At 50.4% G+C, this 27,663-nt stretch overlaps 1 protein-coding gene and 1 pseudogene across 12 annotated transcripts in view; both read left to right on the top strand.

The window, feature by feature from the left end:
- LOC123285499 (cytochrome c oxidase subunit 6C-like) overlaps positions 1-3,564 on the top strand; it is a 28,226-nt pseudogene extending 24,662 nt beyond the window's left edge.
- A 5,227-nt stretch (positions 3,565-8,791) lies between these two features.
- Positions 8,792-27,663, top strand: part of MACF1 (microtubule actin crosslinking factor 1) — a 321,924-nt gene continuing 303,052 nt past the window's right edge. For 6 of the 12 annotated variants that reach the window (XM_070510292.1, XM_070510291.1, XM_070510290.1 and 3 more), the window contains exons 1-2: positions 8,936-9,157; positions 12,088-12,359. In XM_070510292.1, the coding sequence (XP_070366393.1) occupies positions 12,140-12,359 (220 nt within the window). In that variant the 5' untranslated portion in view covers positions 8,936-9,157; positions 12,088-12,139. Of the gene's footprint in view, positions 8,817-8,935; positions 9,158-10,994; positions 11,045-12,087; positions 12,360-25,797; positions 26,157-27,663 lie in introns of those variants that run through there. The other 6 variants (XM_070510294.1, XM_070510293.1, XM_070510277.1 and 3 more) reach the window with 5 other exon arrangements.

The following is a 27,663-nucleotide window of genomic DNA, read 5'->3' as shown; positions in this document are numbered from 1 at the left end:
TACAGGATTTTAAGATCTTAGTTCACATAAAAGGAATTTAAAATATCTAATTAATGGGGATTTTTTGTTTTTGTTTTCTGTGAGGAAGATTAGCCCTGAGCTAACATCCGTGCCCATCTTCCTCTACTTTATATGTGGGACGCCTACCAGAGCATGGTGTGCCAAGCGGTGCTGTGTCTGCAGCCGGGATCCGAACTGGCGAACCCCAGGCTCTCGAAGCAGAACGTGCAAACCTAATCGCTGTGTCACCAGGCCGGCTCCTAAGTAATGGTTTCTTTTAATACTGACTGCATTTTGAAATGATGATATTTTGGCTATGTTAGATATGTAGGATTGTTATGAGGACTGAATATTCTGATATTTGAAATATATTATTGATTATATATTTGTTAAATATTTTAATAATATTATTATAAATATTTTATAATAATATTTTATAAATAATATTTTAATAAATATTATTGATTATATATTTGTTAAAATTAATTTCACCTGTTACTTTTTAGTTTTTGTTTTAATAGACTTTATTTTTTTAGAGCACTTTTAGGTTCACAGCAAAACTGGACAAAAAGTACAGAGGATTTCCATATGCCTCCTGCCCCCATAAATGCACAGCCTCCCTCACTATCAACATCCTGCCCCACAGCAGTACATTTGTTACCATCAATGAACTGACATGAACACATCATTAGCATCCAAAGTCCAGGGTTTATGTTAAGGTTCACTTTTAGAATTGTACATTTTATAGGTTTTCACAAATGTATGGCATGTCTCCACCCTACAGAGTAGTTTCACTGCCCTAAAAATCCCCTGTGCCCTGCCTGTTTATCCCTCCCTCCTCCATAACCTCTGGGAACCACTGATCTGTGCTTTTTTCCTTTTTTCAACATGACTCCTAGAAAATTTAAAAGGACATGTGTGGCTCACATCATATTTCTATTGGACGGCACTGCTCCGGACGGTCACAGGACTGCCTCTCTTCCCCTGTTTAGGTCTCTGCTCAAATATCACCTCCTCAGGGAGGCCTTTCCTGATCACTCTACCCTATTTAAAATAGCAGCTCTCACTGTCATGTTTTCCTTTCTACCTTATTCTTCTTCCTAGCACTTATTGATAACTGCATTACACTGCAAATTTAGTTATTCGTTTAATGTCTGTCTGTCCTATTAGAATTTGTTTTATGAGGGTAAATACTTCTTCTGTCTTGTTTATCACTGTATCCCCAGCTCCTCTAACAGTGCCTGGTACGTAGGAGGCTCTCAATAAGTATTTGTTCAATTAGTTAATAAATTTCTTTTTTTTTTTATAGGAAGATTGGCCCTGAGCTAACATCTGTTGCCAACCTTCCTCTTTTTCTTTTTCTTCCCAAAGCCCCTCAGTACATAGTTGTATATTCTAGTCATAGGTCCTTCTAGTTCCTCTATGTGGGACGCCGTCTCAGCATGGCTTGATAAGCGGCGCTAGATCTGCACCCAGCATCCGAACCAGAGGAAGCAGAGTGCGCAAACTTAACCACTCAGCCATGGGGCCGGCCCCTAATTAATAAATTTCAATGTCACTAAATCCAAGGATCTCTTAAGCCAAGTAACTTAAATGACAACAGTGATGACCATGACAACAACGAGAAAAGCATCAGCAAAAGCGTCTCCTGGTAACTCTCTTGAGAATAAGGAGTCTTCTTTGCCCATCTTCTTTGTGTCTCTCTGATCTGAAGTGGTCCCATGTCCATACCAAAACCCGTCCCTGTGGCCAGAGGAAAAGCCCAGCGCGGCCTGGCTTAGGCAATGTCCTTCTCATTCCTTTTCATGCTCGACTTTTCAACTGCTCCCTCCTTATTGAAAGTATCCTCTCCTTTGTTCCATGACACTCTCCTCGTTTTCCTCCTACCTTTCTGGGTTCTTCTCTTTCACCTACCCCTCAATGTTGATACGGCTCAGGGCTCTGTCCTCAATCCTCTTCTCTCCTCATCTTCACACTTGCCCTGGGGGGGCTCTGCATGGATTCACTTTCTATCCTTATGCAGACAGCTCCCAAACCTATTTCCAGCCCTGACCTTTCTCCTGACCTCCAGACCCAAATATATCCACAGTGTGGCCCAAGGGCACTTCCAAGGGAGCATGTCTAAAAATGAACACAGAATCTTTCTCTCCAAACCTGCTCCTCCTTCTATATAACCTTAGAGAATGAGCCATTAATCTGCCTGAGACAGAAACCTGGAATTCATTCTTGGCACCTCTTCTCCCTAACCCTCCACATCCAGTTCACCCTTAAGTCCTGTTGACGCGACCTTCTAAACACCCTTGATTCCATGTGCTCCACCTCATCTTCATCGCTATCACTCTTGTCCAAGATTTTGTCCAATCTTGCCAGAACACATTTAAATATCTTCTAAATGGCACCCAGCAGTGGTTTTCGCACACTCAAATTAGTCTCCTTGTAGTCTATTCTCCTCACAGCACCAAGAGTGATTTTTTTCTAGAATGCATATTCGATTAAGTCCCTTCCCTATTTAAAATGTTATTAAAATGGCTGTTATCAAAAAGATAAGAGATATCAAGTGTTGGCAAGAACGTGAGAAAAGGGAACCCTTGTGCACTGTTGGTGGGAATGTAAATTGGTGCAATCACTGCGGAAAACAGTATGAAGTTTCCTCAAAAAATTAAAAACAGAACTACCATATGATCCAGCAATCCCGCTTCTGGGTATATATCCAAAGGAAATGAAAACAAGATATTGAAGAGATATCTACACTCCTATCTTCCTTGGAGCATTATCAAGCCAAGATATGGAAACAACCTAAGTGTTCATCAGTGGATGAATGGATAAAGAAGAAGATGTGGTATATATGATGGAATATTATTCAGCCATTAAAAAGAAAGAAATCCTACCGTTTATGATAACATGGATGGAACTTGAGAGCATTATGCTAAGTGAAATAAGCTAGACAGAGAAAAACAAATACTGCATGGTTTCACTTACACATGGAACTTGAAAAAAAAAAAGTCAAACTCATAGAAACAGAGAGTAGAAAAGTGGCTTTCCAGGGGCTGGATCCATGGCCTAGTGGTCAAGTTTGGCACACTCCTCTTCGATGGTCCAGGTTCGATTCCCAGGCATGGACATACATCACTTGTCAGTGGCCATGCTGTGGCAGCAACCCACATACAACAGAGAGAAAGATTGGCATGGATGTTAGCTCAGGGCGAATACTCCTCAGCAGGAAAAAAAAAAAAAAGGAAAATTGGTTTCTAGGGGCTGGGGGTGGGGGAAGTAGGAAGAGGACGGAAAAAGAGTATAAACTTTCACCTATAAGATGAAAAGTTCTGAGGATCTAATGTAAAACATAATGGCTATAGTTGATAACACTGTATCATATAGTTGAAATTTGCTAAGAGAGTAGAACTTAAATGTTCTCACCAAAAAAAAAAAAGATAAATATATGAGGTGACGGATGGGTTAATTAACTACATGGGGGAATTCTTTCACAATGTATGTGTATAGCAAATCAAATGATGTTCCCTTTAAATAGCTTATAATTTTATTTGTCAATTATACCTCAATAAAGCTGAAAAAAAACCCCAACCCTCCAACGGCTTCACATGGAACTTGGGAGAGAGTCTAAAACCCAACATTCTCCACAATCTCTTCTGACTACTTTTCCAGCCTCATTTTGGACAACTTACCCCCTTGCATTCTTCATGCCAATTATTCTGAACTTTCAATTTCTTGAGCAACCTATACTCTCCAACTTCAGGTCTTTGTACATACTGATCTCCCTGCTGGTAAGTCTCTTCCTCTGCTGTGCTCACTTCATTGGTTCATTCATTCAACAAGTATCTACTGATGGGGCTGGCCCCGTGGCCGAGTGGTTAAGTTCACACGCTCCGCTGCAGGCGGCCCAGTGTTTCGTTGGTTTGAATCCTGGGCGCGGACATGGCACTGCTCATCAAACCACGCTGAGGCGGCGTCCCACATGCCACAGCTAGAAGGACCCACAACGAAGAATACACAACTATGTACTGGGGGGCTTTGGGGAGAAAAAGGAAAAAATAAAATCTTTAAAAAAACATAAATAAACAAATAAAAAAACCAAGTATCTACTGAAAGGCTACCATGTGCCTGGCACTGTGTGGACACAGCAGTGAACAGCACAGACAGGGTCCTCACTCTCATGGAGCATCCTGGTGAGGGAGACAGAAAATAAATAAGTAAACAATAAGCAAGACGATGAGGAAGTGATCGATGTTATGAAGAAGACTTAAAAAAAGGTTTAAAGGAGGTGGCTACCTTAGACGGATGGTCAAAAAGGGCTCTTTGAGAAGGTGACTTTTAAGCTGAATCCTGGATGATGAAAAAGACACTGACTATGCAAAAATTTTAGGGAAGGGAATTCCGGGCAACTAGAACAGCTTGGCAAAGCCCTAAGATGGGAATGAGATTAATTTATTAAAGGAACAGAAAGAAGCTCCAATTTATTGAAGTCCAGGGAGCAAGGGGTCTTGAGATTAGGTCTAAGCAAGGGCCAGGTCATGTAGAGCATTGTGGACCATTAGAAAGAATTTGTATTTTATTCTCAGTGCAAATTGGAACTGTGCATGAGGTGACGTGACGATATGATTTATGTTTTAAAAGATTCACTCTTGGCTGCTGCATGGATTGAAATGGGGCGGGACCAAGAGTGAACACAGGAAGACCATTCAGAAGCCTAGTGCAGTTGTCCAGGTGAGAGATGGATTAAGGTGGTAATAGAAAGAGGGAAGAGGTGAATGAGTTCAGGACACATTATGGAGGCAGTTTGTCAGATCTTGCTGATGGAGGTGAGCAGAACGAGAGAAAAAAAAAATCAAGAATAACTACTAGATCTTTGACTTAAGTAAGTGCGTAGACAGTGAAGCCACTCTGAGATGGGAAAGGTTCTGAGATGGACAGGAACAGTTTTGTGGATGGTAGGGGGCAGATATCAAGAGTTCTATGCTGGACATTTTGAGTTTGAGATGCTTACAGGTGGACATACATACAGGTGGACATATGCTTAGACACACAGGTGGGGATGGGGAGGTCAAGGAGGCTGTCAGATATGGGTCTGGAGCTGGGAGGAGAGATATGAGAGCTGGGGATTCCGATGGGTACAAATCTGGATGTCATCAGGGTAGGAATGGGGGAATCAGTCAGAGAAAGGAAAAACGTTCTAGGCAGAGCTTAGAAATCTGCAGGCTCCCTCCAAGTTTAGGGATTTGGTACTATTTCCTCTGTTTGGATAGCTTTACCTTCACAGGGCTCCAGCTTCTACTCTTTCTTGTGTTTGCCTTCACCTTCAGTTGGACGCCCGTCTGATTCCAGAGGGTGGAGAGGAACAGGTAGAGGGATAGAGGACAATAGCAGAAGACAAAGCCAATACAGAAGAGTAAAGCTTTTCCATGAAGACAGATGACTGAAAGAGCTTCCATTTAAGCAAGGACCTAGAAAGACGAGGATGAATGGCCCAGTGAAATTACCCGGCCTCAAGCTTCCAGGAAATGTCCCTTTTCTGTGCTCCCTCCCAGAGTACTTCCCCATCTCAGCACCAATCAGATGAAGTATAATTACCCTTTTGCTTGTCCCTCTCCCCACCTAGACCGTGAGCAGCATGAGGACGGGGGCCACGTCTGTCTGATTCGTTTTTGAACCAGCAGCACAAAGCTCAATGCTTGGCACAGAGTTGATGCTTAATTAGCACTTGCTACATAGACAGGTTAGAGAGCACGTGTCATTCTCCTGATGCGGCTGGAAAGCTGTGGGCCCACGCAGCAGTCTGGGGCCTAGTTCCGGGCTCCAAACAGTCACATGGGTAGGAAGTTGTTTTGGCGCCCCTCCAAGGAGAGAACCCTGCTCGGGTATTTGGGGTGGGAGGTTCCCTAGTTCCAAGGCCACTAACTTCTAGAGGGAATTTGCAAAGGCCTTTAGTTGGTGAAATGGGGGACAGTAGAGGGGAGCACTTATCAGATCAAGAGGGCGTCGTAGAAAGGAATAATTTTTGTTGTTGTTGTTGTTTGTTTATTTGTTTTTTGAGGAAGATTAGCCCTGAGCTAACTGCCGCCAACCCTCCTCTTTTTGCTGAGGAAGACTGGCCCTAAGCTAACATCCGTGCCCATCTTCCTCTCCTTTCTACGTGGGACACCTACCACAGCATGGCTTGCCAAGCGGTGCCATGTCCACACCCGGGATCTGAACCGGTGAACCCTGGGCTGCCAAAGCAGAACGTGTGCACCTAACTGCTGCGCCACAGGGCCGGCCCCGAAAGGAATAATTTTTAAGTGCCTGGCCCCTCTACTATCCTGCTAATCCTCAAGGACAAAGACTAGATGGGATTCACCTCTGTGTTCCCCACAGAAGCAAGAACTGTCCCCAGCACATAGTATTCCTCAATAAAAGACTGCCGGACTGAATCGAAGCCCAGTAGCCCAAGGTTACTGGCTGGCTGCCAGCTGCAAAAAGCTTGGCACATCTCACCAGCAGCTCAATTCCCAGGTAGCACCATGGGATCTAGAGCCCTGGGGAGACACAGCTGAATGTCCTAAGTCCAGAAGCTTCTGCAAGCTCCACCTTCTCACAGCCCAAAATATGAATAATTCAGGGCAGGATCGGTGGTCAGATTTGGGAAGGACATTGAGGTCGGACCTTTAGATGCTCTCTAGCGGGAGAGGCTGGGGATGCAGCCTTCTTAGGTGATCTGAAAGCTCTCACGTGAGCTCTCCCCAGCCAGCCCTGTCTACCAAGGCTCTGCCCATAGATCCCGGCCCCTGGGAAGACTCAGGCTCCCCACACTCTCGTGATGCTTTCGGCTTGTCTTCCCCCTCAGTACCCATGTTTCCTTCCCAACAGGGAAGGGCTTTTGCCCTCATTTCTAAGCTGAGATGATTTCTTTTTTGCCTCTTCAGCTTCAGGCCTCGGGGTCTGTCAGCCCAGCTCCACTGGAGCTTTAGACTCAGGCCACAGAGTTCTCCTCAGCTGAAGCCTCTGCAGGCTTCTGTGGCGAGACGCCCCACACAGGGACCTACTCTATTGGTGTAGGTACAGTTAGGTTACAGTTGTGGACCCCTGACATTTCTCTGCAAGTCTAAGAGGGACATGTGGTCCAAGGAAAAGAACCCTTGGCTGAGTCAAAGGACTTGAGTTATTTGCCTTCGCTTCAGACAGTGGAGAGCAATGGTCATCACATGAGATTGGGAGACAGGGCTGGCCTCCAACCCAAGCCCCCACGCTAGTTTGCTTTGTGGGCTTCAGCAGTCATTTAACCTCTCAAAGTCTCTGTTTCCTTATTTGTACAGTAAGGATAATAAAGGTACCTACTGCACAGGGTTATAGGGAGGATATAACAAGATAAATACACAAAATGCCCAGGGCATTGCTTAGTGCTTAGTAGGAGTTTAGTAAGTGGTGGTTCCTTTCCCCTATTTAATGTGGGAGAATGCATGCAAACACAGAAGGTTTCAGTGGGTAGAAATCATCTCTTCCTATCCCTACTGTCCCTTCTTGGGATCAGAGCTTCATAACCTTTTGCTAGGACTATTGCAGCAGTCTCCCAGCATAACCATGCACATCCATCTTGTACCCGTCCTTGGGCTACTTTCACTCTCCTGCTTTCCATCTTCCTTGGCTGCTCACAACCATAAAATTTAGACCAAATTTCTTAGCTTGAAGTTCAAGGGCCTCTGCAAATTGGTCCAACCCATATTTTCCCAACTGTTACAGTGAAAAAGAACACAGGACGTGGAGTCTGATGACAGGAATTGCAGTCCTGGATTGGCTACTTTCTTCTTAGATGATTGAGTAAATCATCCAATCGCAGTTTCTATATCCAGAAATTGAAGATCATAATACTGCCTCATGGAACGCATTATGATTTGTATCTAACTGTCTATCTTTACTGCTGAGCCCAGTAGAGTCAATGGGCAGGAACCAGATGCATCTTGCTCATCGTTGGATCTGAGCACCGAGCACAGGGTGTGGCACGTGGTAGATGTTCAGTACCTATTTGTTGGATGAATGAATGGATGAACGAATGAACAGTGTTGTGAGGATTAGATGAGGCACAACCCAGGCAAAGCACCTTGCATGGTCCCCAGGAGGCATGCCCAAATGCTAGCTGCTGCTATGCAGGTTACTAGTGGGGGGAGTTTAGGCAAATACTCTCTCTTCACTGGATATATTCACTTCTCTGTACTGAAAATACACTCCTGGCTCTTAATTTCTATACTGCTAGGAGGAGCATGCATAAGGAGGTCAATAAATCTTTTCTCAGAGGATGAAGGCTCTTCCAAGGCCCTGAATGGGGCTGCTGCTGTCTAAACAGGAGTCTGAGTCCCTTCCTGGGGCCTGGTTCCCCTCTGCCCTTTACCCCGTGAGGAAGATAGGGCCTCCTTCTGGTCCCTCCTACATTCAGTTCCCAAAGCCTGGCGGGATGTGGACCCGCAGGGCGCTCTCCGGGAGCGGGAGCAGAAGCCCCAGGAGCGGGGACAGAATGTGGGTTTAGGGGAAACGGCCAAAAAAGGGGCAGGCAGGGGGACGGGCTGTTGGAGAAGCGGGTCCCGAACTGAGAGACAGCTTGGCAGCCTGGGACAGCGGCTCCGGGACCGGCGGTGAGCAGCTTCATGGGGCCGGCCGAGCCAGGCCAGGGTCAGCGAGCGGCCGCCAGGCCGGGCCGGAGAGGGAGCCGAAGCAGAGGGCGGGGAATGTGGGGGTGTGAATTGGCCCGGGTGACAAGGGCGGCCGCAGGGGAGGAGTTGCGGGGGTGAGGGCCCGAGAGAGAGGGTTCGGGGGCAGCGAGAGGACGCGGGGTCAGTGCAGAGGGGGCGCGGGTGGTCGACGGGCAGGGGCGCGCGGGGGCGCAGAGGCGGCCGCGGGTGGGGTGCCGGGCGGGGGGAGCGCGCATCGAGGGGCTGGGGGCGGCGTCGGCGCCGCGGGTGGGGGAGAGGGTTGGGCGGCTGCGCCGGCTCCGCTTCAGCCGCTGCCGCTAGGGCGCGGGGGGCGGGGGGCTCGGCGCCGTGAGCTCGGCCATTGTGGGAGCCGCTCCCCTCGGCTCCGCTGCGCTCCCCTCCGCTGCGCTCCAGCTCGGGGCGCGCCCCGCCGCCGCCGTTGCTGCTGCCGCCGGCCGGTCTCCCTTCCTCCGGCTCCCAGGGTAAGGCGCGGGGCGCGGGGCGCAGGGCCGGATGCAGGCGCCCTGCCTGCCTGCACGGGGTGCGCGGCGGCGGCGGGGCGCGGTGCTGGATCGCGCGGGGCGGCCGCGCCCGAGCCCGGCGAGCCGGCGGCAGCAGGAAGGCGGGTTGACAGGCGCGGTCATCGCGGCCGTCTGGGGCTCGCACCTGCAGCCCCGGCGGCCAGCGCCGAGAGCGCGGAGCTGGGGGTTCCCATCGGCGGGCGCTGCCCCGGCCAAAGGAAGGCGTGTTCTCCGGAAAAATGGGACACTGAGCCCTCCCGGGCCGGGCGAGAGACGCACGGGAGCGGGCAGGGCCGGGCGGGGAAGGTCGCTTCTCGGCCCCGAGTCTCGGCCGCTGGCCCAGGCGCCCGCTCGGTCCCCGGTCGCGCGTCCGCATGGCGCGGCCCCGCTCTTTGTCAGCCGCGCGCGGCGGGCACGCGGACCCACCAGTGTCGCCCCTGGCTCGCGGCGCGCCCCTCCCCCCACCGTGGGGTAGGAGATGGGGGCGAGGTGGGCGGAGGGCCGCAGCAGGGGAGCGCCAGGTGAGGACCCGGCCTGCGGTCTTCGGAGTGGGTTGGGGGCGTGGGCGAGTGCCCCTGTGAATCTGAGATGGATGGAGTGACTCAGGTGACCGAGGGGTGGGGCGAGAGCCCCGAGGTCAAACAGGTGTTTGTGGGGGTCGGGCGACTGACCCAGGTAGAGCCAAGGAGGGACAGTTTCTCCGGGAGGAGGCCTTGGATGAGCCGGCCTTTGTAGTAAAAATGGGCGTCTTGGGGAGGAATGGGCGGTTCTGGGATGAAGCAGGTGGTCTGAGAGGAGGGGCGTTTCCGGCCCAGGGCTGAGGATAGGGATAGAAGCACGACCTGAATTTCCCCGGGGTGGAGCAGTCACTTTGGCACCTGACCTGCCTGTAAGAGGTGGGAGGTGGGCACCAGAAGATAATTGGGGGGAGGGCGTAAATGCCAGGATAAAGGGCAAAGCTGTGCCAGGACCTGGGTCTTTTCCTTTCTGCCTTCTGTGGTTGGATTCCTTCTGATGTTCCTTAGGAAGAGGGCCCAAATGCTGCTGGCACAGGAGTCGCCCTGGCAGGCTGTTCCGTCTGCCTGAGGCTGCCTGAAGGCTCCTGCACCGTTTGATGTTTCTTTTGTTATCTCTTCCCGTTCCATCCTTGTGGTGGGGATCTGCCAATGACCCAGGAGGCTGTCTCTGCCCCTTGCTGCCTCCAGGCTGAGATTCCAAGAATCCAGGAGGAGCTGTGCCCAGAGACCCATGGTGTCTAGCCATTTAGGCCACCTCACTCTCTCCATACAGCTCTGTGTGCAAGTATTCCCCATAAGGGGAAGTCGACAGTTTCCTGCCTCTCCGGAGCCTAGAGCTAAAGTGGGAGCTGGTTACTGGGGCTGGATATGGGGCCTGCAGGGAGGCTGGTAGCTGAAGGCATGCACCATCCGGGCTCTGATGGGGCCATTGAGGGTGGTGGGCCACGTGTAGCAGATGGTTCTGGGATGTGGGCTTGGCCTGGCTGAGGGAAGGCTGCCCAGTCTGGCTGGTGGAGCCCAGCTGGCCCCAGAATGATTGTGTTTCCACTCAGATCTCTCCACTAGCTAAACGGACCAGAAAAACTGACTTTCTGTGCCACCTCCCCCACCCGTCATGCTGTGCCACTTATTCCCACAACAGCCTTTGGAATAAGCAAATGAATATTTTATCTAATGTCTGTTGTGTGCCCTGCATGGTGCCAGCTAGTTTTACATTTGCATTTCACTGTGTTCTTAAAATACCCTCTAAGGTAAAATATTACCCCCATTTTGCAGATGAGGAAACTGAGTCTCAGAGAGGTGAAGTGACTTGCTCCAGGTCACACCAATTGTAAGTGGCCAAACCAGAATTTATACCCAAGTCTGTCTCACTTCAAGTTCAGTACTTTTTCTAATTTATGTGCCAGAAACAGAATGGAAGATATCAAGATTTCTGCCTATTCTAGCTCATGCTTTGTTTCATGCCTGCCATTGAAATCGTGCTTTAGCTTTTTGAAAATACTTTCCATCTGTTGCCCCATTTTTCCTTATAACATTCCTGGGAGGTAAGTAGAACAGGAATGTAATAATAGATGCTGTTTGTTGAGTGCCTGTTGGACACCAGGCACTGTTAATCGCCTTACCTGCAGGATTTCATTTATTCCTTGCGAACAACCCTGTGAGATTATGTGCTCTCACATCCCCATTGTATAGATGAGGATGCTGAAGCTCAAAGAAGTTAAATGGCTTCCCCAGGGTCAAGCAGCTAGTAAGTAGTGGGGTAGAATTAGAATCAACATCTTTCTGTCTCTGGGACCTGTAAGCTTAATCCTCCAAATATATCAAGTAACAATAATAGTGGTTACTGGTAATAGAAGCTAACTTTTACATAGTGTTTTAAGATTTACAGACTTTAGGGCCTGGCCCGGTGGCACAGCGGTTAAGTTTGTATATTCTGCTTTGGCGTCCCAGGGTTTACTGGTTTGGATCCCAGGTGCAGACATGGGACCACTTCGCAAGCCATGCTGAGGCGGCGTCCCACATACAAAGTAGAGGAAGATGGGCACGGATGTTAGCTCAGGGCCAGTCTTCCTCAGCAAAAAGAGGAGGATTGGCAGCAGATGTTAGCTCAGGGCTAATCTTCCTTAAAAAAAAAAAAAAGATTTATATACCTCTTCACACATATTACCTCATGTGATTTCCCCAAAACCCTGTGAATTAGTTTTGCCATATATTATCATCATTCCATTTTCCAGAGGAAGAAATTAAGGTTCAGAGAGGTAAAGAGATCAAGTCAGTGACAAACCAGGACTAGAACCTTTGCCTTCCAAGTCCCAGTGTTCCTTCTGCGACCCCTTGGATCTGCTCACACGCACCCCTCTCTCTCTCCTGCAGATCACTTCTCCCTGGGCCCCCAGGCCCTCCTGCTGCAGCCCCTGCCTGAGCGATGTCTTCCTCAGATGAAGAAACGCTCAGTGAGCGGTCATGTCGGAGCGAGCGGTCATGTCGGAGCGAGCGGTCCTACAGGAGTGAGCGGTCAGGGAGCCTGTCTCCCTGTCCCCCAGGGGACACCTTACCCTGGAACCTGCCACTGCACGAGCAGAAAAAGCGGAAAAGCCAGGATTCAGTGCTGGACCCTGCAGAGCGAGCTGTGGTCAGAGTTGCTGGTAAGAGGCCCCGAATGAGCTGGGTCCCATGGGTGAGAGGGAAGAAGGGGCCTGTGTGCGCTGGCTGGTGGGGAGTGGAGGGGTCCTTCTCAGGGCCCTCTCACAAGCCCCCGGAATCAACTTTGTTATGATTGCTATTGGAAAGAGGATGAAATAACATTAAAGAAAAATTTGAACGAGGACTATCTGCCCCCTCAATCCCTGTAAGCTAATGAGACCCATTTTCATTTTTGCATCCTCTGCCCTGCCTTTGTTCCCATGCAGTTATATTTTCCATGCACTAGCCTTCATGGCTTATATACCATTCTGGATCTAACTTTCTTCACTTACTCTCATATCAAAAAGATTTTCCATGTTACATCTTAAGCTTTATAGTTACCATTTTTTGTTTTGTTTTGTTTTGTTTTTGCTGAGGAAGATTTGCCCTGAGCTAACATCCACTGCCAATCTTCCTGTTTTTGTATGTGAGCTGCTGCCACAGCATGGCCACTGACAGACAAGTCGTGTAGGTCCATACTGGGAACCCAACCCAGGCTGTTGAAGTGGAGCGCGCCAAACTTAACCACTAGCCCGAGGCTGGCCTTATAGTTACCATTTTTAAAGGCTGTGTAATATTTCATGATTTTTAAAATCCTTGTTTTTCATTTTCTTGCCGTAATAGACAATGCAGCACCGAACATCTTTATGAATAATAACATTTGACTTGTGTTGAGTTATTTCCTTGGAATAAAGTCCTTGGAGAGGGCAATTTCACTCACATTGTCTTCAAAAGTGTGGCACATATTGACCCTTTCTGCAGTGTGAAAGGGGGCTGGGGGCTGCCTCCTTGGAGTCAGAGAGGTGAGGCCCTGCCACTCACCAGCTCTATGACTCTGGGCAGGTCTCTTAGCCTTTCTGAGCGTCACTTTCCTCATCTTAAGGAAGCTTCCTGGGAGGGCTGCCGTGAGGCTTAGATGAGATAATGTATGTTAAGCTCTTAGCACGGTTTTTGGCTCAGTAAAAGGGAGCTTTGGGAAGTGCTCTCTGCTGCTTCCTCCGAAGGCATCCAGAGCTGCCTCCGTGGGTTGTGCTCAGCATCTCGGCAGGCGTTAATGCCAGAGTGCAGATAGAAAAATAGACAGAGCAGTGCCTATAGCTAATTCGGTGACATCATCGTCTTTCAATCCATCACCATGGCCTTCCTGCTGCCTCTTTCGTATCTCTCGAATAATGCGCCCTGCCACCCTCCGCTTATCATCTCTCACCTGGACCTTCCAACCACAGTCTAATAGTTCTCCTCCTTCCAGGCTTGCCCTCCTTCCTCCTCGTGACTAACACAGTATTTTGTTCTAAAATGCAAACCTGATCCTATTCCTCAGCTGCTTTTAACCTTCTTTGGCTCTTCATTGTCTGTGGAATAAAGGCTATAGCATAAAGCCCCATCAAAATCAGGCCCCAACTTACCTCTTCAGCTTCACCTTCTGTCTCCTCTACCCACAAGCCCCCTGCCACATTGAACTGTACCTTGACCCCTAGAGGGTGCATCTTGCAAGATCAGACCTCTATGCTTTAAGATCCTTCTCTGCGAGGTGTCGGGAACCCCTCCTCCTCTTTTAAGTGCCGCCTCCTCTGTCCCTGATGCCCTGGTTGGTAATCGAAATCTCCCTCCTCCGCTCCCGTATTCAGGCTTTTCTCTCCTCTGTGTTCCCTCGTACAGTGTAGCAGTTATCCTGCAGGGTGCCCGTCACTCCCTCAGGACTGTGAGCAATTTGGACCATGTCTTGTTTATGTTTTTACCCCCAGCTACTTGCACAGGGCCTTGTGCATGTTGGAGATCAACCAGGACGGAATGACTGAATGAATGCAAGGAGTGTTTAAAGGAGAAAATGTGACAGATTGGGATCCAGAAACAGGCAGTGGGCTGTAATGGAAAGCTAGACAGGGAGAGGGTTATGTGGGCTCAAGGAGTCAGGAAAAGAGTTTAGAGAGTGTGCTGCAAGGGAGGGGACCTCGAAGACAGGCTGGAGAGTCTGCACGCCCTCTGCTGGGCCATAGGGAGCCCTTGGAGGAAGGACTCTTCAGTCCTTCTCAAGACCTTTGGGCCTTTGGCGTCAGCCAGTTAATAGAGTTTCAGAGTTGTCCGTAGGATGCAGGAAGGGCTTTACTTGTCCCCAGCCTTGAGGGGCTGTGACTGAGGGGCCTCTGGACTCACAAACCCCTCATTCTCCTGAAGGCAGCAGAGTAGAGGCTTCCTTCTCCCTTCCGTATAACCCGTTGGCCCCGTCCTCCATCATGCATGCAAACTTATAGATTCCTTTGTGGTGATTTCCTCTTCCAGTCTTCTCCGAGGAGCCCCATGGGATGGTTTGTCTGCTGTTTAACATCCCGAGTCTAGAACAGAAGTGGAGTGAACTTGAGGGGGCTTAATCCCCAGGCAAAGCCCCTGAGGATGCTGCCGGGTCAAACGAGCAGAGGGATGGCGGGTGCTGTGCCGTTTCCGCATCCACGCTGATCTTTACATCCTGACATTGCCGAATGACTGTCTCGAGGAGGGGGCTGGGCCAGTGAGGCTGCAAATGGGGAGACTGCCATGGTTAAAAATAACTTGTGCGCTGCAGTTGGGCGGGTTTTGTTCGCAGGAGAGAAGAGAGGCAGCCGAGGAGAGGCAGGACTGCTACTTCAGGGCCTGGCTGAAATCTTCTCGTGATTTTAGAGTGTTGTGGGCGCTCGACCAGAGTAATGAAAAAGGCAGCCTGACTTCTGCAGGGATTCTTTCCTGTGAGGTGCAGGTGGGGCATGTCTGGGAGCCCCTGGGTGCTCAGAAGCTCTCTGAAGTTAGAACTTTCATTCGGGGAGGAAATGAAGTCAGTCTTACACTGGAAGCCAGCCGTGGCCTGTGCAGTTTTCTCCTCCCCATGGGCCTGGGTTATGAAGCCAAGTGGGGGGCTGTCTGAATCAGTCTCACCAAATGCAGGGACCTCCCCCTGCCCTGGCCCCATTCGGTGTCCTGCTCTGGTCTCAGGGCCTCGCCTGTGCTGGAGAGGCCTGGTGGGGGACCCCTGCTGATCGGTGTGTCAGAGTGCAAAGGCATGTCAGGGCCAAGAAACCTGCCAATCTCAGTCTACAAAGTCAAAACAGGTTCTAGGGGCTCCACGCATGCTGTAACCTGATGCTTCCCACCCTCCTTCTTTCCCTTCAGTTTCTCTCTCTTCTTTGCCAGCCCTATTCTCAGCTCCTTAAACCCAGCCACACTGAAATGGAACAATAGTCATTAGCAAGAATGCCTTGTTTCTGTTGATCAGTGTTATAGTTTACATAGAGATTTCATAATAACTGTGTTAGGTAGGACACGTGTTAGGATCTGAGGCCCAGAGGGTTTAAGGGACTTGCTTATAGTCACACAGGACTGGTAGACCCAGATTTTCTAACTCTAGGTACATTGTTATTTCCATTTCCTTAGGCAAGACCTGTAACCAGGCCAGCCTGAATCTTCTGCAGGTGACCATCCAAATAGCTGACTTGGTCTCCAGACTCAACCTGAGAGACCTTCTAGTCACTTCTGGGAGAGGCCTCAAGATCCTGGCCTATAAGAAAGGCAGAGACAAAGATCTAGGGACCTGCCTCTTCTCCTCTGACTCTCTGCTGTTAGTGAACACTCATTGGCGGGCAGCAACAAGGAAGGGGGGAGTGGGAGGGGTTACTCTAACAAGGAGCACAACCCCACAGAGTAAAAAAGGGGAGAGGAAAGAAGGCTGTATCCTTTGGGGCTTGTAGGGAGTAGGGGAAGAACGGGTCGCAGGACAGTGTCATTGGTCGTACCCTGCTTGACTCTAGGGGGCGCCATTTCCATCTTTTGTCCTTGTAGAGTTGCGTCGTTATTATGATGTTTCATGCAGATGGCAGTGATGGGTCTAGAAGAAGGGATCATGTTTGGGTTAGGGGCTGCACTGGGTGAAGGATTCACCATCCACCTATCAATCAGGTATTCAGCCCTCTAATATCATGTATTCAGGCCCCTCCCTGTTCTTGGCATTGATATTCAAAGATGGCTGAAGATGTGGTCCCTTCTTCATGGAGGACAGAAGGGAAAAAATAATTACATTCCTGTGTGTGTTGTGAAAGAGGGGAGAGCAGTGACTCAGGGCTAAGGACTGGCTTCCTAGTTAACCAGTTGGAAGCATCTACAGGATTCTTTCTTGGGAGTCCCTCCACAGGTGCTGGTGAAATCATCATCCCCAGCATCTGCTCCAATGTGGCCTCCCCCAGGAAGCCTTCCCTGATCTCTCCAGTCAGACAGCAATTGTATCTCTAGTCATCCCTTGTTTCGGTTGGCCTGCTATTAAAGTTCATTGTTCTCACCAGATCTGGAGTTCGCTGTAGTCTGGAGTTCTGTCTTCCCCTTCCTGGTGTTGCCCCAGGATCTCAGTCTGAGAGCGTGGGCTCTAGTATCTAGAAGCTCAGTGAGGACTGTGAAATGCAGCTTGGATGCTGGTGTTTGCTCCGGCTTTTGGAGCCTAAGCTCAGCCCCTGCAGTCACTCAAGGGCTTGGTGTCTCACCCTTGGGGAGACAGTCCTGAACACATGCCTGGTCAGAGTAAGGAGCCTGCTGCTCTGTGCCCATGTGCCCCTCTAGGATGGAAGCTCTGAGAGGGCACCTCTCTGCTTGTTCGTTTGTTCATTCAATAAATAAATGAATTTCACCCCGGCTATGTGCTAGGCACTGTGGAGACAACTGGATCTGGAGTCAGAAAATTGGGTGAATGACTTCATTTCCTAGAGCCTCAGTTTCCTTATCTGTAAAAGGGAGATGATGACGTCTGCTTCGGATGATCATTGAATGAGAATCAGAAGGTGCTAGACAGACACAGCCTCACATGCTCATTACTGCCTTATCCTGTCATTCCTTGTAACTTCCCTTGGCAACTGGGGGAGACAGTGGAAGTCCAGGAAGGCAGCAGTTTCTCAGGTGAGCAGGGAAGCGGCCCCAGGCCTCTCAGTCCTGTCCCTTTCTATGGTTCTCTCTAGGGCTTTGTCAGAGAGCAGATGGAAGTGGTTTTTTCTGGCCAAGCCATGGTGGGAAGAAGAGGATGCAAGGGTGGGAAATGGGGCCCTGAGAACAATTCCGTTGGGAACCCTTACTCCTGAGCCAGCCACCTTCCTTGCCCTGAGGCTCTTCGAGCTTTGCACCCAAGGAGGCTGCTCCTCCTGCCCAGCTTTTCTACTTCTTCCCGGCAGTATCCTCGGAGTCCCTGGCCCTGTTCTGGAGCTTGGTTTCAGCAGCAGGAGAGAGTCCTCTGAAAGTGGGGCAGAATGAATTGTAGCTACACACCACAGCCCAACCCAGCTCTTTGAACGTAAATCTGGGTCACATTAGCTGCAGGGATGGAAAATGACCACGTGGGCAGAATTCTGTGCAGGCAGCAGAAAAGACAGACAAGCTGTCCTTTCTCTGAGGCTCAGGGTCCCTGTGGGACCCCAGCTGGTGAGGGAAGGTGGTTGCTGCACTGCAAAGTGCTGTCTTTATGCCATTGGTTTCCCATCATGCTTTTCTAGTGACTTCCCAGGTGACACAGAGACAGGTTTGGAATGGCAGTCTGACTCATGCCTTTCTGTTTTGGAGCAGCCAAGGACTGAGGTTAGGAATGCGGAGGAAGGACTGGTTAATTTGGGGGCTGTGGAATGCTGTCATTTCTCAGTCCTCTGAGATTAGAGATTAGATGCCACCAGAGGAGCTGACAGTGAAGCAGGATGTGGGGCTGCAGTTGTCTTTTATTTCGGCAGTCCTCCCCCTGGGGAAGGGTCTGTGAACATCTCTGGGTGTGAGTATTAATTGCCCATCCTCACCAAAGTGCTCTCCAGAGCCTGGCCAGTTGCTGCAGTTAGGACCAGCTGTGATTTGGCCCTGGGTCTGCCTGTTGCCACCTGTCAGGTAGAAGCTGGCTGGCTTCCTGGCTCTGCCTTGGCTCTCCTGCGGGAGCAGAACTGGTGCTCCTGGCTGGAATCTCCACCTGGACTTAGGATGCTGCTGCAGAAAAGGTCTAGGAGCCCCTATAACTTGAAGAGTGATTATGGACTGGAGTTCCTGTCCTCAGCTGTGCCCCATCTCTACAAAAGCCTTGTGGTCAGGGGGAGGATTCTGCCTGTAGCCTCAGTGGGTGTATCTCTGGGTATGCCCTTCCCTCCTCATTCCTTCTTATTTCTTCATTTGCTCACTCTTCCATTCATTCACTCAAGGGCATAGCTTTGGGACTCAGTTGGAGTCCCTGTTCCATCACTTGCTAGTTGGTGACCTGGGGAAGTTACTAACCTCACTGAGCCTCACTTTCTCATGGTTAAAATGGGGGAGCAGGAGTGCCAGTGCAGAGTCCGGCAGGGTGGATTAAATGAGATTGTGGGAGTGAGGTGCTTGGCCCAGTGCCTGCTATGCAGCCAGCTCTTGGTTCATGTTAGCTATTTTCACTAGTATCATTCATTCACTCATACACTTGTTCATGAATTCATGAATGCATTGTTTCATCCCTTTGCTCATTCATTGATCATGCGCTTGCTCATTTAACAAATATTCCTAGGACTGCTTTGTGCTAGGCTCAGACTGTGCTTCAGAACCCAGCTCCTGCCCGTGAAGGCAGCTAGAATGTAGCATGAGCTGCCTACTCTGCAAGCCCAAAGAGGGTTTCGAGGAAGTTCTGAGAGGGAAGGGCTTCCTCCTACTCCTGCCCAACTCCTAGCTTAGAGTGTTGATGGCATTTGATTGGGACTTGGAAAAGAAATAGGAATTTGCCTGGACAACTTGAAGAGAGACGACATGTCCCTGTTGCTCTCCTTTCTTTGGCCTCAGTAGAAAGGAAGAAGGGAAACGAAGAGAGAACAGCTGGTGGGAGTTAGGAATTAAAGAATCTGGAGGCTGGTTTGGAGAGTTGAACTCTGGATTCAGTCCAGAAGCTCCTGAGAGCTCATACCAGCTAGGATCCCCTAGTAAATAATAGCTGGAAATGCTACTGTGTATTGAGTCCTAGATGTGTGCCAGGCATTTAATCCTCACAAACCCTGGGAAGTAGTTGCTCTTCTCCCTCTTTTACAGAAGAGAAAAGTTAAGGAACTTGTCTGAGGTCATAGAGTAAGCAGATGGTGGAGCTGGGATTCAGCATTGCCAAATGTGCACAGTGTCCCCTGCAACACAACCTGTGCAATATGCCCTTTGGAGTTGTTCATTGCTGTGGTTCAGGTCAGCCCAACTGCAAAGCCCCTGCATTCTCAGAACATTCCAAACATACACTAAAGCAGTGAGAATTGTATAATGAGCCCCCATCACTCAGATTCAAGAATTATCAATTCATGGCCAATCTTATTTTATTCACACACCCCATTTAGTCACACCTCCCCGGTTACATAGACAGAAGTTCCGGTAACCATGTACTTTTTTTTTTATTGGCACCTGAGCTAACATCTGTTGCCAATCTTTTATTTTTAATTAATTAATTTTTTTCTTCTTCTTCTCCCCAAAGCCCTCCAGTACATAGTTGTATATTCTAGTTGTGGGTCCTTCTAGTTCTTCTATGTGGGTCACCGCCTTAGCATGTCCTGACGAGCAGTGTCATGTTTGCGCCCATGATCCGAACCAGCGAAACCCTGGGCCGCTGAAGTGGAGCGCATGAACTTAACCACTCGGCCACAGTGCCGGCCCCAAACTATGTACTTTTACTTCTCATGCTTTTTAACTATTATATTATACCACCTATCCCCCAGTAGTAAATACTTGTATATCGGTTTGTCTGCTCAGTAGTCATATCTGAAGACTGGAGCCAGTCCCACTTGACCCATTTCCCAGCAACATCATGAGGGATTCTGGCTCTCAATGCCAGGGCCCTGAAGGTAGTATGTCCGTTCCAGTGTTGTTTATCTGGTCCTCTGGTCTTTTCAGCTTGAGGTTCATGCCCTACTCTCAGAGCACGCGTATCTGGTTCTGTGTCTGGAAACTTGATTTCTGAGGATGGTGTCTGTTTTGCCTGAAACACTTCAAACTCGTGACCCTGGGTTTGAATCAGGACTCTGCCGGTGTAATTGAGGAAAGTGCCCTGAAAATGGATTTTGAGGATTCAGTCTTGAGAGACTGAAGTTGAGATGCATTAGGATTGAAGCCTTTAAAATCAGAGAGGGAAGGAATTCTGTTCTTGTGAGAGGGAGAATCTGCGCCCCAGGCCTGCCCTGATGCTGGTGAACTGTTCCATATGACTCTGATCTCAACTGAGAGCAGCAGCCACCACTCTCTAGGGCCTATCTGGGATTTGTGCCAAGTTTCCAGGCTACCTGTCACTGCCCCTTTAGATTTTTCTATCCTGAGATAGTCTTGGATGGGGAGATGTTTCAAGTGGAGAGGAGCTTTATAGTTTAGAACTATAGGAGCTTCCACCTAGTTTGGGGAACCTCCCAATTCCCCAAAGAACGCAGACTGCCTGCAGCCCTATTTGATAGCAACCTCAGAGGCCCCACACAAGATGAGACTCTCTTCTACCCCATAGCAGGAAAGGGAGACTGGGCGTGGTTGAGCGAGGCTCACATTAGCCTGATTCCTTCCAGAGAGAAAATAAAATGGTTATATTCACAGAGAGGCTGGGAGATAGCAGAGCAGCCGATGTTCTGAATGCCAGGCTTGGCACTTAGCATCTTACATGCTTTATTTGACCTAATCCTCTCAACAACTTTAGGAGGCAGATGTGCTACAGTAGAGGAAACAGAAACCCAGAGAGTTCAGTAACTCACTCAAGGTCTCCCAGTAAGCGGCCAAGCTGGGAATGGTACTAGCTCTGCCTAGGGCAACCCACAGCCTTCCCTATTACAAGGAACAGTGGTTTAATAATAGCTAACATCTGCGCAGCACTTCAAGGTTCACGGCGTGCCTTAACACCCATTATCTCCACTGTGCTTCAGGAAGCCCAGGCGGGTGAGGCATTCCACGCCCCCTTGGGACAGCTGCCTATCAGGGGTCCAGCCTCTGCTCATTTCCCCCAGTAAGGACTGGAGATTCTTTGGCATTGGCTCTGACAAGCCAGGGGAGAAGGCCTAGGAAGAGGCTGAGGTGGAGAGACTTGGCCAGTTGCTATGGTAACCCAGATGGCTGAGTAACCATTTTGAGGGTTGCTATGGTGACGGGGTGCCGGGCTGCTGGGTGGCAGGGATCTTGTCTTCCTGGGTGGCTGGCACTATCCAGGCCTCTTAAATTAGTGGTGTTGCACTTTCTGAACAGAAGAGGGCAGCATGATAGTGGGCAAATTCTTCCTACCCCAAGTGGGTTTGGGAAATTGAGGCAAAGCTTAGTGTTTGCAGGGGTTGGGCAAAAAGGGAACTTTGGCTGGGATCAGGTCTGAAAGGCTGGTGGTCTGGGCCTGGGGGCAGGTCTCCTGAGGCGATTTTCTTCCAAGAGCTGGCCAAAGGATAGGACTTGAGACAGCTCCTTCAGTGTCTGGCTCTGGCTGCTACGGGGAAACGTAAAAGGCACAGGAGACAGCCAACCCTTGGAAGGAGGAACAGAGAGAACACACACACACACACACCCTACTAGCAAAGAATTTATATAGAAAGCATCAATTAACACATGTGAAATAATGCAGCATGAGCCAGGCTGAAGAAATGCTGAGAGTAAACCTTCTAGAGGTTGGAGGAGGAGCACTAACAAAGGGAGAAATAATTTTTCATTTCCCTCTTTCCTCTCTGCACATGAATTGCCCTCAGCCCTTGGCACTGAATAGACACTGAATTGGATTCTCAATTGTTTTGAATCACAGATCCAGCCCACGTCTCCCACCCCCATATGTCTTTAGTGAGGCATCCATGCCTTCAGCAAATATTTATTGAACATCTACTAGATGCAAAGCATTGTGTTAGACCCTATGATGAAGAAAGATGAAATAGATACCTCTGCCTCAAAGAATTTATGAACCAGGAGGTGCAGGAGGCAACGAGCAGACACCCACAATATGTGTGGTTGCCCTAGGAATGGGGGAAAGAAAATGCTGTGGGGATTTTGAGACGAGCCTTTTTTACCTGGGTTGATTAAAAATAATTTCAAGTCGTTTTGGGTGAGCTTTCAAGATGGATAGGATTTCAGTAGGTGGAGCTGGTGGGTGGAGGACATTCCAGGCAAAGGCTCAGAGTTTGATTATAGGGGAAGATGCTTCACACAAGGATCTCATGGGAGATCAGCTTGTAAAAGAAGGTAGAAGTCAAAATATGAAGGACTTTAAATTCCAGGCATAGATAAAGGATGCTGTGAGAGACAAGCATTCTCTCTTCTTAAAAACCCTAGCCTCTAGCTAGTCAAAAGCCACAGGCAGCTGAATAGTTTAGGATCATCTGGCTCACTCATTCATGCATTTAATCAATTTTTTAAACAAATATTTAATGAGTGCCCTGTGTGTGCCACGTCATTTGCTAGATGCTAAGGATCCTGTGGTGAACAAGACAGACAACAGCCCCAGCCCTCAGGGAGCTAATGATTTAGTAAGGATGAAAGACACTCAACTGATAACTTCAAGTGTGATGGATATTACCAAAGGGCAGTAGAGGGTGCAGGAGGACCTACTAGTCCGGGGGATCAAGGCTGGCTTCCCTGCGGGAGTTTAAGCAGAGGAGTGAGTAGGAGTGAGCCAGGCCAAAAGAAGAGAGCAATGGAGGGGTACAGCCTGGGAGAAAAGCAGGTGGGAAGGCCCTGAGGCAAGAGAGCAGGTTTGAGGAGTTGAAAGAAGTTGAGAGTGGCTAGGCCTTAGGGAGAGGGGCACTTGATGAGGCTTAAGTGGGGGAGGACACTGAGAAAAAATAGGGCTTTATTTACTTGTATTACCCTTTCCCCCCACTAGATGCCCTTCGGAGCACATCTTGCCTTCTCTGCTTCCCCCATTGCATCTCCTTAGAAATGCAACAGCAGTCTCACCGTCAGGAGCAAAGGAAAATCATAGACCAAAAGGAGAAAGCCTCAGAGCTGTCCTGATTGTGTGGTCTGGCTATAAATTTAGACTGTTGCTTGGAAAAAACCGAAAACATTGTCTTCATAGGCTTCCTTCTTCCCATCCCCCCAGCAGCCGCTTTGTTCCTCTATCCTTGTAAAATTTGCTCTGTATAAAACAGGAACATCAGCCAAACATGTGGACTTCCCCCTTTCCATTCATTAGAAGAATGCATTACTTCAAAATCTCTTGGGAGCATTTAAATGCAAATCTCGTCAAGAAAGCTACTTGAGTCTGAGAAGCCCTCTAGCCATAACCCAAACCAGAACTTTCTTCCTAGATTACCATGTTTCTTAATAGGAATCTCAACCCCTTGCCCTCTCCCCCTAAACTCCCCAGGCCTTCATCAAAGCCTGATTCCCAGAACAGACTTTCTTTCCCTTCTTGCCTCTGTCTTTCCTCACCTTTGGCAAGCCTCAGTCACAGTTCTTGAGGAACCTACTCACAAAGTGGCACATGTAGCAGCCCCAGGAGGGGATGAAGGGACTTTTCTATTTACTGTAATGAAAATGTAATGATGTCTGTTTGGGGCTGGGGGTGGAGGTGTGTGTAAGTGTATTTGTGTCTGGGCCTTCTTAGCCCTACTGGTATACAATAATATAGGAAATGGAGATGACTCAGCACTGATACAGTCAAGATCCCCAGAGTTAGCATTTCTATATTCTCCACTGTTTACGAAAAATGTACTTACGCCATCAATCCCGGATTCCTTCATCCTTCATTTTCTACTAAAAGCTTTTTATTTATTTTACAAAGAATAAACCTCAAGCTTATTCTCCTCCTTTTCTTAAATGGAGCTCATTAGCAGCTGACACCAAACTGTGAACTAGCTTTTTTTAAGCACAAAGGATTAAACTGGAAGGAAATGAGCATTTGTCCAAGGACCCTCCCTGTCCTCTTTTTGGCCCTTTCCTGTATAATCTCCATGCCTAGAACTTGGGCAGGTCAGCAAAACTTGGTGGAAGAGGGCGTGATTAATGACTTGCTCACCCAATTTCCAATCATGTTGTGATGTGGAAACAAGCAGTGTGCACCTATTAGTGAAAAGCGTCATTTCTTATTCCTGTTATTAATGTGCTGAGCATTGACCAAATACTTGGCACTACTCACAGCGTACAAAGATGCAGGCCTTGCCCTCCTGCCCCCGGGGTAAGAAGCTCCTCTTTGAAAATCTTGAGAATGGGAACTGAAATGGAAGCCCAAGTCCCAATTCTGGCTGCTCACCCTCGCATGAATTCTTTTACTTGCTAATGTGCCGTTATTGTGAGATCAGCAAGCCTAACTTTTTACCCACAACCACCTCTCCACCCCCTGAAAAATCAAGTTAACAGACTTGATGAGGCTGGGGAGGATAATGGCTGGATGGGGGTAGATGTGGGCCAAAAGATCCCCTGCAGGTCCCAGAGTTCCTCATTCACTGCTCTTGGCCCCAGCTCCATCTGTGAATATTGGGATTGAAGGATACACAACTGAATGGAGGAACAGATGATGCTGCGAACTCCCTTCTCAAAATGGTCCCAAATAAATCCCAACCCACATTTACCAGTTTTCCTTCTTCACTTTGCTTTCCCCCGATGACAGAGAATAATTGGCTTCCCTTTTTCTTCCCTGACCAGTTAGGCTCCAGAATCTTTTTTCTTTGTTCCATAACAGTCCTGGTTAGTCTCAGCTTCCCACATTTCCCCCCTTTGATCTACCTCTCTGTCCACATGGCTGTCACAGTGCAATAAGCCCGTTGGGTCTTTCCCCTATAGATTTATGTCCTCTCTCTCCTCTTGTCCGCCCCCGGTGCAGTCAGAATCCTGTTTGCGTTCCTCCCTCAGTTGTCATTTCTCAGCCTTTGGCTCCTCAGCCCTGGCCTGGTTTACTTCATGGTGCTTGGTCTGCCCTCTCATTTCGAGTTCAGTTTCTGGAAAACCCTTTGTTCCCGGGCTTCTTTGTGGCCTCACGCCGCAGCCCTGTCTGGGTCTCGCCCGGTCCTCATTCCGACCCTGCCCGCGCGGGGATCCGTCTAGGTCTTTCGCTCCCTCCCTCCCCTCAGATTCTCCAGGTCCTTCAGCAGCCGCAAAGGCCCGGCTCGGTCTGTCTCCAGCCAGGGGGCTCCCTCCTTTGTCCCAGCTCCGGGGCAGCTCGGCGCTGAATGGGGCCGGCCGCGCGCCCACCCTGTGGAGGCGGCCCCGGGGTCTCCCCGCCGCTGCGGCCGGTCCTCCTGAGGCGCGTGGGGCCGCCCGCCTAGGTGCAACGCCCGCGCGGCCTGGCCTCCCGCCCGCCGGCTCGGCCCCCAGCCCCGGCCCGGCGGTGGGCCGCAGCCCCGGGGGACGCGCGGGGGCAGCCCGTGCCCAGCGGGCCGCAGCCCGGGAGCCGAGGCCGCGCCGGGCCGCGGAGGCGGCGGGGAGAGGGGCGGGGAGCGGGCCTGACAGGAGGAGCCGCCGCCGCCGCCGCGCCGGGGCGGGCTGAGGGAGGAGCGGAGCGAGGGGTGGGGAGGCGGAAACGCGAGCCGGGACCGGCGGAGCGCGAGCGGCCGGCCGCGAGCGGGCTGAGGAGCGGAGCGCGACCGCGGGGCCGGGCGAGGCGGGCGGAGAGCCGAGAGCCGAGAGCGAGGGCGCCGCCGCCGCCCGGAGCCGCACAAAGGGCCGAGGCTGGGGCGGCCGCCGCCGCCGCCTCAGCGCGCGGGCCTGGAACCGGCGCCCGCCGGGGCCCGGCGAGAGCGCGGCGCGGGCGGCCATGGCCGGCTACGTGCCGGGGCAGCAGCCGGCCAACCGCAGCCAGGAGAAGGAGTTCGTGCAGGCGTACGAGGATGTGCTGGAGCGCTACAAAGGTACGGCGGCGGCGCGGCGGGGCCCGGGCCGGGGTCTTGGCCTCGAGTCCGGCGGCGCGGCCCGCTGCAGGTGGGGCGGCCGGCGGGGCGCGCCCACCGCGGCTGGGGCTCCCCTCGGAGCCACTTTCTGGGGGCCGGTGTATTTGGAGTTGAGACAAGCCTCGGGAAGCCTCTCCTACAGCACACGGCGCTTTCCTATCACTCGTTACGTTGTTGGCCTTATTATCGGGCCCAGCTGGAAGGAGGCGAGACCGGGAGCTGCCTCCGGAGACCGCCCGCCGTGGGGAGTTGCTGCGGGAGGAGGAGCTGGGCGACAGCGCAGCCGCCCGTGCCGCTCCCTGCGCCGACCTCCCCGGGGGAGCTCTGGACGCCGGCGTGCCCGCGCGGGGTCCCTCGCCCCCTTTTGTCTCCCTCCGTCCCCGATCAGTCGCGTGGCAGCCGAGGTTGTGAAGCACCTTGGTTTCTTTGGGGTCGGGGGGCAGAGGTGGGGCATCTGCCGGGTCACTGAGTGTGCCATTGGGGCCGAGAGGCCCCCTCCCACCCTCACCCCGCTTTGGGCTTTGAGCCTGCCTGAGGCTGGGGGTCTATTGCTTTTCCCCCCTCAAAACCCAGGATTTGTCTTGGAGCTCGGGTTTCAGCCCCCGGAGGCTTCTTGTTAAGCAGTTCTGAAGTTAATGGCTCGTCCAAAGCTCGGGCGGATGCAGAGAAAGTTTTGACAGGCCGGAGGGTCCGTGCGCTGCGGTTCCCTCACCGCTGGCGGTGCCCCTTCCGTGGCAGCCAGGGATGCGTGGCCTTCGCAGGCCCTGCTTTGATCTTTAACATCCAGTTCTGGGATTTTGCTTTGTGTGGCAGTTGTGCTTTCCGCAGACATGGAGATTTTCCCAGAAACTCCATAGGCAGCACTTTCTCCTGTTTTATTCAGCTGGGGCCCTTGTGACTGGGCCTTTAGTTTCTTTTCATCTGAAGGAGAGGAAACTTCAGCCCTTATGACTAAGTCCAGCATAGTTGTTTACGACACCTACCCAGTGAAGGGAAACTAATGAAGAAGCTGTAAAGCGCTCCTTTTTTTTTCCTTGTGGCGTTAGCGCTCTCCTTGGGAATGCAGCAGAAAAAGGAGAGAGAAATGAAATGCCAAAAGGGACCTGCTTAGGAGTTCTGCTTGTTCCCTTCTGCATCAGCTCCTGTGGGCTGCCCAGGTTTTCATGCCTGCAGCAAGTTTTCTGTCAACCCCCCATGGTCTTTCTTTTAAAAAATGTGGTTCATTTCAGAGCACAAAGAAGTTAGATTGTGCTGCTGAATTTCACTGGGAAAAACGCTGCTAAGTGAATGATTCCATTAAGTTTCCTTGGCAGGCTTTTGAGCAACACTACTCTTCAGAGGGACGATGCTCTGGGCCTGTCTTGGGCTGTGACAGCTTTAAAAAGCAGCAGAATTAAAACAAAGATAGGTGAAGAAATCTCAGTACCTCACTGACTCATATTGCTGGTGGCCTCCAGCTGAAAGGAAG

This window comes from Equus asinus, chromosome 5, assembly GCF_041296235.1.
Source record: "Equus asinus isolate D_3611 breed Donkey chromosome 5, EquAss-T2T_v2, whole genome shotgun sequence".
In the NCBI taxonomy this organism is placed as follows: domain Eukaryota; kingdom Metazoa; phylum Chordata; class Mammalia; order Perissodactyla; family Equidae; genus Equus; species Equus asinus.
This window is presented reverse-complemented; position numbering and strand designations above follow the sequence as displayed.